The sequence below is a fragment of the Cebus imitator genome, unplaced genomic scaffold (assembly GCF_001604975.1).
Source record: "Cebus imitator isolate Cc_AM_T3 unplaced genomic scaffold, Cebus_imitator-1.0 Scaffold218, whole genome shotgun sequence".
NCBI classification, from domain to species: domain Eukaryota; kingdom Metazoa; phylum Chordata; class Mammalia; order Primates; family Cebidae; genus Cebus; species Cebus imitator.
The window spans coordinates 3,311,821-3,321,348 of NW_016107533.1; the positions used below are offsets into that span (position 1 = coordinate 3,311,821).

The 9,528-nt window shown below is 35.2% G+C and overlaps 1 protein-coding gene across 1 annotated transcript in view; it reads left to right on the forward strand.

The window, feature by feature from the left end:
- Positions 1-1,520: 1,520 nt before the first annotated feature.
- LOC108318408 (olfactory receptor 4C12-like) overlaps positions 1,521-9,528 on the forward strand; it is a 14,260-nt gene continuing 6,252 nt past the window's right edge. Inside the window, exon 1 of the mRNA XM_017549450.2 lies at positions 1,521-2,414. Coding sequence (XP_017404939.1) covers positions 1,524-2,414 — 891 coding nt within the window. The 5' untranslated portion in view covers positions 1,521-1,523. The remainder of the gene's footprint in view (positions 2,415-9,528) is intronic.

Below are 9,528 nucleotides of genomic sequence, written 5' to 3' on the forward strand. Positions count from 1 at the left end.
TCTGTCTCTGTTTCCTTCTCCCTTTTCTTCTTCCCTTCTCCCTCTTCCTCTTACTTCCTCTCCCCATGCCTTTTTTAAATAAAGCATTATAAATGCTTTATAATGCCTAATACTGGTTAGCCTTGTAGATATGAAAATGCAGTCTCAAAGCATTTATTTTAATAGTGAAATGGGTTTAATATTTCCTGGAAATCCTCATACTCAGTCATAAGAGTCAATTTTGGAAGAAGTAAGTTTTCTCTGTATTGAAAAATGGATTTAACTAATTAATGAAAAAATAGGTAACAAATCCTATAAACAAGCAGGAAACTAAATAATTATGAAATTATCTTATTAAATATTCTTTTAATAGCTTGCTATATTTTTCTTTTTTAATTTGATGACTTTTAAAAGTATTTATTCTTGTCTTCAATTGATTAGCTTAAGTTTTCAGAATCTTTGACTTTTGGAGATGTTCAGAAACAAATTTTAAAGTTTTCTTCAGTGATACTTCCAGGAAACAATAAAATCATATGATAGTAATAGTAACAATGATAGTAAGTTTAAAATTGTTTTAATTTTCACAACAATCCTAAAAGGTATATTTAATCCTCCTTTTTAGCAGATGAAAAACACTGGAGCACAGAGACATAAAACCCATTAATGTTACTTAGTTAAAAGTGGTTAGATTCAGGACTGTAAACAATGTCTTTGCATTTCGTGTCCATTCCTCTTTCTTTGGTCTTTTGTACATTTCTAATTTTTCCTTCTCCTTTTTCTCTCCTGCACTTTTTTTCTTTTGCTTCTATTTTTTTTCCTTCTTTTTCTCTCAGTTAATGCTTTATGAGTGTTTATGTTTTGGCTAGCACTGGGGATACAAAAATTAATATGACTAATTTGTAGTACAGCAAGACTTTTGCTCCAAGAACCCATAGTATTGAACACAGAGAGATGACCATACGTGGCATGTACTGTAATGGCCATTCAACATGGCCTCTGAGGCTGGACAAGCATAGCAGCACCATTTTCAGCCTCAAGAACATCAGGAAGCTTCCAGATAGGCAAAATGGAAAAAGGGATGGCTCATGAAAGAAAGAATCTCTCTATGTGCTTTGGTCATTTTGTATGACTTAAAATTAGCAGAGCAAGTTGGAATTTTCTCTGGTAAGTGTGTGTACCTGTTTTCAGGTGAAGTATATTCATCTTGGTGTATCTGTAAATGTGTTACACATATGGCCGTATTGTGGAATGGCTCTTGAAACTTGATGTTTGTTATTTTTATTTTCTGATTGTAAAAATTACACACTTTTACTGTAGATATTAAAATGCAGAAAATTATAAAGAACAAAATACATACTATTAATACATTGTCAAATGACAAATATAAAAAAATTGACATGGTTTTGTGTTAGTTTTTACTTCTTATAAAGGCAGAAAAACAAGACAGCAAAGAATATATTCACTAAGTAAAAGTCTTATTATTGAGGATGAATATGACTTATTTTTCAGAGCAGTCACCTGTCACCTGGACACAATTGATGAAGATGAATAATGTGACTGAGTTTATTCTCCTGGGCTTGAATCGAAATGTGGAGCTTCAGAAACTTTCATTTGTTGTGTTTTTGATTGTCTACTTGGTCACCTTGGCAGGCAACCTGCTCATCATCCTTACCATTAGCACCAGCAGGTCCCTGGCATCCCCTATGTACTTTTTCCTGTTTTACTTATCCCTTATGGATGGCTGCTGTTCTTCATGCATGACCCCAAAAATGCTAGCTGATACTCTTTCTGTGAAAAAATCCATTTCTTTTAGGGGGTGCATGACTCAAGTCTTTGCTGGGCATCTTTTTGGTTCTGCTGAGGTTATGCTTCTCACGGTGATGGCCTATGACCGCTATGTGGCCATCTGTAAACCCCTGTACTACATGACCATCATGAACCAACAGCTGTGTAGAATCCTTGTGGGAGCAGTCTGGATTGGAGGCTTTGTTCATGCAACAATTCAGATCCTCTTCACAATCTGGCTGCCCTTCTGTGGCCCCAATGTCATAGACCACTTCATGTGTGACTTGATCCCTCTGTTGAAACTCGTCTGCATGGACACTCATACCCTTGGTCTCTTTGTTGCTGCCAACAGTGGGTTTGTCTGCCTGTTAAACTTTCTCCTCTTGATTGTCTCTTATGTGGTCATCTTATATACCCTGAAATCTCACAGCTTGGAGGGGAGGCGCAAAGCCCTCTCCACCTGTGTGTCTCATATCACGGTAGTCATCTTGTTCTTTGTACCCTGCATATTTGTGTATCTACGTCCAGCGACCACCTTCTCCATTGACAAAGCAGTAGCTGTGTTTTATACCATGATAACTCCTATGTTAAACCCTTTAATCTACACCCTTAGAAATGCAGAGGTGAAAAATGCTATGAAGATGCTTAGGGTTAATATGTAATTTCTCTGTTACTGCTGTGATATATAATACTCTGAACTGATTGGGGGCTGTAGGATTTTTGGGGGCTGGAGTGCCTCCTAATGTGGTCATTATTGTATCTCTCTCCTCCTGGTCTTCTGATCTCCTTTGGCCCTTTGTCTTCTAGTCCTTGAGGCTGATCCATTTGTCGGTCTAATTTTATCATGACAAACCCTGTTTCAAGGACGAAAGTGTGACTTTATTATAAATCTGAGGTCAACAAAGCAGGCAAGTAGAATATGAATAGACAAAATAAAGTGAGGCATTTGTTTAGAAAAGGTAGTATGGTGCAGAGGTAAGAACAGATTCTAGAGTCAGTTTCCTGGGTTTGAATGTGATCTAGGAAAGTTACTTAACTCTCACATTTTCTTCATGTGTGAAAATGGTAATGATAGTACCTCTCTCAAAATTTTGTTGGGCCATTTAAAATGACTTAGTATTTGTTAAGTGTTTGTAACAGTATGAATGGTAAACATAATAAAAGTATTTTTTTGTTTGTTTTTTTGAGACAAGGTCTTGCCCTGTCACCCAGGCTGGAGTGCAGTGGCATGATCTCAGCTTATTGCAGCCTTGACTTCCCAGGCTCAAGCCATTTTCCCACCTCAGCCTACAGGTGTGAGCCACCACAGCTGACTAATTTTTGTATTTTTAGTAGAGAGGAGGTTTCACCATCTTGCCTAGGCTAGTCTCAAACTCCTGGGCTCAAGTGACCTGCCCACTTTGGCCTCCCAAAGTGCTGGGATTACAGGAGTCAGCCTAAAAGTGTTTTTTAAAAGCCAAATATATTGACTAGAGCTGACCCAATTTCCAGTTGGGGCCTGTTTTGTCTTATATCTCTTCCAGAACTAGCAGGATGTTCGTTATGTCTGGATCAGGATCTCTGTAAGTCTTGCCTTGGTCCTCATCTTGCCTTCTCGTATGACTAATACTATGTCATAGAACTTTTTCCTTGGACTTCAGGCAAGAACATGATTGACTTGTAGGGTGATTATTTAGCCTCTGGAAGTCCTGTTAACAGCAGAGTTTTGGATGATGTGGAATAATTTTACCATGGTGTCAATAGAGCTAGGATGGAATTCTATCTTACTAGTTTATGTAATGTTGTATGTATTTCACATCTGTCCATATCTTACTTTAACCTTTGTTTATATGTACAAAGAAATGGTAGTACCTATTTCATAGGGTTATTTTAAGCCTTAGATGACACTATGTGCAAAGTATCTGTAATAGTGCTTGTCATTCAGTGGATGCTTAATAAATGTCACTGTGTTGGTTGCCTTTACTTCATTATCAGTGTCTCATTTCTGTCTGCTTTGTAAACTACATGATTTATAGATATTCAACTGTGTGTAGGTATTATATTAGGAAGTCATGAGACACTTTCTGATTTCTGAGAGTTAACCTCCCAAAATTAATGCAGGATGGATGAGATTAGGTCTGAACAATTCACCTTACAGGATGGATGAGATTAAGTCTTAACAATTCATCTTAAAAGTCTGAATATCTCCAAAATCAAAATCAGGCTAAAGAAGACATAAAATTTAATAGACTCCTTATGACAAGTAAAAGTTATAATAATCAATTTTAATAAAGTTTACTATTATTTACTACAATGTGGTTCATGCTAGAAAGTCATTGTCTTGTTAATCCGCAGAGCCTTATGAAATACTATTTTTCCCGATTTCCAACACAATTAGATGAAGCCTGAAAAATTTAATTAAGTTACTCAGAGAGGTAGAAAATACCTGAGGTAGGATTTGAACTCAAGTAGTTTTGCTTTAGAATTTGCACTTTTAGACACGATGGTATATACCATAAGAGTGACACACATTGGAATAAAGAAAAATTTTCTAGTCAGGGAGATGGGCAATAAATAAATCAACATATTTTTAAGGAAGGATAAGTTCAGAGTGAAAAGGGCTTAAGAAGTTGAAACCTGTGGTGTGATAGAGAACAACTCAGAAAGAAGGGTGGGGGCCACTTCAGATTGGGTGTTGAAAAAGATTTAAGTGCAAGAATTTAGTGTGTAACCTATCCAGGGTGAGGAACAATGAACCGAAAGTCATAAGTAAAACAGTAGAGAGAAATTTATGTATGTGGAAGGGGAATTCTATCTGATGGGATGCAACTCCTGTCTTTACTCTCTTCTCTTTTGAGTCTAATATAATGAACTAAATTTATCATATTATAATTAATTCATCTCAAATTAAAATCAGGATGAAGCATATATGTATCCAAGCAACCACTTTTCCCCAGAAGCCTTTGTGTGTGCCTCCTGGCACTTGCTCTTTTTGATGGACTTTTTGGTTTCGTCAATGACGTTGATCTCCATTTTGCCTCTGTGTGACTATTGTTTTAAAATTAATTTCTATCTTTTTTTCCATTATAAAAAATTCACTTAGCGAAGTTGAGCTAGGCTGATTGGTAAAAAGAAAGCTAAATATTTAACCAATTGTAATTGATGTTTTCACACCCCGTCAGAGTCTGTACAACTGTTTCCCACTCAAACATGTATTTGTTTGATCTGATCCAGCACTGCTCTCTCACTTGTTCAGTGTGCTCCAGCTGCGGTGGCCTCATACTTCCTCTTGGGCCATTGTACTAGCTCTTCTTTATTCCCCAAATGCTCATCTTCTAGATCTTCACAAGGCTAGGTCCTTGTCATCACTCAGTCTTCAGCCCAACTTCTCCTCCTTAGAGGTCTTCTTTAACCATCCATGGAAAGCCATTCTCTATCTCTTTGAGTTATCTTCTATCACATTACTCTGTTACATTTTATCTACAACATTTTCACCATGCGATTATTGGATTTATTTCCTTTTGTTCATTTTTCCCGGTTAGAATGTAAAATCTATGCAAGTAGAGGTATTGGCTGTTTTGTTCACTACTGCATTTCCAGCACAAGAATTTATTCTGTGCCAAGCCTATTCTGTACCAAGAATGGGCTCTTATGAGTAAGTGCAGTTTTCCAAGGGACCCTTGTTGACCAGAATGCTTCTGCAATTAATGTCTTTCCATTCTTGGTGATAAATTGAAATAGAGAATTTTAGACCAGCTTGGGATATCAGCCATGGTTCTAAGGTGATGACACAGAATTATCTGTAGCTAGTTTCAGTAGAAGGGATTTGTTATATGCAATTAAGTTGTTTAAAGAACCTTTGGAAGGGTTACAATTACAGTGTCTGATGTGGGTGACCAGGAATAACTTTCAGGAGCACATCTGCTGGACAGGTGGAGCCGCAGCCTCTGACACCATGTTACGCTGCCATGGGCATACCTCCACAGGTGCTGCTGCTTCTCTGACCTCAGAACCACTCCAACTCTGTTGACATAGTCAGAACCCCGCCTCAAATAACTAAGTTTCAACTCAAAGGCTTGTATAGAGGCTCCGGGTTTGTATCACTCAAGTCACATGTTTAACCTTCCGGGACTAGTGTAGTATAAGCATATAATTTGGTATCAAATCTCAAGTAGCTCTTCTAACTTAATTTTGATATGTTTGTTAATGGAAGATTCCCTCAATTGAAAAAATGATTCTCTTACTTTCATTTTTACACAATATGTCTATTTTTTATTGTATACATTTAAGGTATGCAATGTAATGTTTTGATATACATGTACATGGTGAAACTATTACTACGGGTATGCACTTTAACATATCTATCATCTCACATAGTTATCTTTTTTGTCTTAAAATTTTTTTTTGATAAGAGGATCCAAAACCTACTCTCTCAGAAAATTTACAGTATACAATACAATATTATTAACTATAGTCTTCACAGTGTACTTTATTCAGATATTTAGATTTATTCATCCACATATCTTTCCATTTCCCCCACCCTCTGCCTCTGGTAACCACTGTTGTTCTGTTTTCTGTTTCTACATTTTCAGCTATTTATTTATATTTTTTTAGATTGCACATATAAGACCAGTTATGCAGAATTTTTCTTTCTAAGTCTGGCTTATTTCACTGAACATAATGTCCTCCAAATTCATTCACATTGTTGCAAATGGCAGGATCTCCTTGCTTTTAAAATCGATATAATATTTGTATACATGAATATTATTCATTTTTATATGAATAATATGACATACTATTATAAGTATATTTTAACAATATAAAATTATTACTTATATTCCTGTTATATTAATATATAATTAATATACCATTACATTATTAATATATTAAAACCAACATATTATTACATTATCATTATATCAATAATATACTATATTAATATAATTCATTATTTTAATAATATTCACATTATTCATATTTTATTATTCTTTTTAAAAATCTAGTCCGTTGAGGAACATTAGCTTTCTTTAATATGGTGGTTATTGTGAATAATGCTGCAATGAACATGTGAGTGCAGATATATCTGCAAGTTACGACTTTCATTTCCTTTGGGTATATACCCAGAAGAGGCATTGCTGACCCATATGGTAGTTCTTTTTTTAATTTTTCAAGGAACCCTCATACTGTGTTCCATAATGGCTGTTCCAATTTACATTTCCACCAGCAGTATTCCAGTGTTGTCTCATCTCCACGTCCTCAGAAACACTTATTATATTGTCTTATTGACAAATCCATCCTAACAAGTGTGAGGTGATGCCTCATTGTGATTTTAATTTGCATTTATCTGATGATTAGTAATATTGATAATCTTTTCTTTTATCTGTTGGCCAAGTTTTTGGGTTTTTTTTTGGAGAAATATCCATTCAGGTTCTTTGCTAATGTTTGAGTTATTATTTTTTTTGCTGTTGGGTTATGAGAATTCCTTATATATTTTGGAAATTAATCTGTTAACAGATTTATGGGTTACAAATATTTTCTCTCAATTTCTAGGCTGTCTTTTAATTTTGTTGATTGTTTTCTTTGATATGCAGAACTTTTAGGCTTGATGTAATCCCACTTGTTTAGTTTTTGCTCTTATTTCTTGTGTCTTTGGTGTCCTATCCACAAAATTATTGGGAAGACCAACTTCATGAAGCTTTCCACTATGTTTTCTCCCAGGAGTTTTATAGTTTATAGTCTTGTGTTTAGTTCTTTAATTCATTTTGTTTTGATTTTTGTTTATGGTATAGGATAAGGGTCCAGTTTTATTTTGTATGTGGATATCCAGTTTTCCCAACACCATTAATTTAAAAGTATCTTTTTGCTAAATTTTCTTCTTGGTGCTTTTGTCAAAGATCAATTAATAGTATATGCCTGGTGCCAGCTGCAGTGGCTCATGCCTGTAATCCCAGCACTTTGGGAGGCTGAGGCGGGTTGATCACCTGAGGTCAGGAGTTCAAGAAAAAAAGTATATGTGTGGCCTTATTTCTGGGCTTTCTATTCGGTTCCTTTGGTCTATGTATCTGTTTTTATGTTCATACTGTTTTTATAATCACATTGTTTTGATTATAATAGTTTTGTGACATAATTTTTTATTTTTTATTTGCTTTATTTTTTTGAAACAGTCTCTTTCTGTCACCCAGGCTGGAGTACAGTGATGTAATCATGGCTCACTGTGGCCTCTGCCTCCCAGGTTCAAGAGATTCTTGTGTCTCAGCCTCCTGAGTAGCTAGGATTACAGGTCTGTACCACCATGCCTGGGTAATTGCTGCATTTTTAGTAGAGAAGAGGTTTTGCCATATTAGTCAGGCTAGTCTCAAACTTCTGGCCTCAAGCAATGCACCTGCTTCAGCCTTCCAAAGTGCTAGGATTATAGGCGTGAGCCATCACTCCCAGCTGCTTTGTGACATAATTGTTAATCAGGAAGTATGATGCCTCCAACTTCTTTTTTCTCAAGATTGTTTTGGCTATATGAGCTCTTTTGTGGTTCCATTTGAATTTTATTTATTTATAAAAAAATGTCTAAACTTTCTAAAATGTCACTGGAATTTTTACATGATTACAATGAAACAGATTACATTGAATATGTATATCACTCTGGATGGCATGGACATTTTAACAATATGGATTTTTTTCTATCCATGAACATGAAATACCTTTTCATTTGTTTATGGCCTACCATGCTAAACACACCCAATCTCTGATTTCAGAAGAAAAGCTAGGTTGAACCTAATTAGTACTCTTATTAAATTGATTGGTATAAAGTAAGATATCTGATTAACCAAATTTACTAAAGCTAATTGGCCTTTTCATGGACTGTAAGACTACGTACAACCCCTCCATACTCAAACATGCATTTCTTTGACCTTATCTGGCATTACTCCTCCCTTGTTCACTGTGCTCCAGCTGCATTGACCTCATTCTTGCCCTCAGGCCTGTTAAATTTTGTTTTCTGTTGCATTATAGAATTCTGTTTATAATCTACAGTCTGGATAGAAACAATCTTCTGAATAATAATAAGAACATTCTGAAGACTCTATGGAGAAAATGGGTAGACATAATTGAATCAAATCAACTATATCCTCAAAAAGTAATGCATTTCTTGTCCTCTGTTGTCACACTGGATGGAAGAGGAATTCCATGTTTTTACGGGTGAATAAAATCATCCTTCAGATCATGAACATGACTTCAAAGGCTAAGATTTTGACAGAAGACAGTAAGAGTCAGGCTTCGCAATTGTGCAAATTTCTTTATTACATAAGATATCAGTTTTGAAATAAACCAAACTTAGATTCCATTTGCAGTGTTATAATGAAAAGATGTGTGATCTGGTAATAATTAATTAGTTCTTCTGATTCTCAGTTTCTTCAGCTCTGAAATGGGGATTACAGTACTTTTTACGGGAAAATTTAAATGTGAGAAATTAAATGTGGGAATGTAATTGGAATTTATCCTAGGGGTTTTGAATGGAAGAGTGATATAAGTGGAATAAGGTTATTTTTTGATGATTTAAAGTTTTATTGAGTAAGCGTTGCAAATGGGCATTTTGATTGACATATCCAGGTACTTACTACAAATCAGACAACCAAAGCTTTATTTTAAAAGTTAAAGCAATCTTGCTGCTCATAAAATATTTTTATTTATTTATCTTTATTTTATTTTTTTTTTCCCATTTATTTATTTTATTGTATTTTAGGTTTTGGGGTACATGTGAAGAACATGCAAAATTGTTGCATAGGAACACAC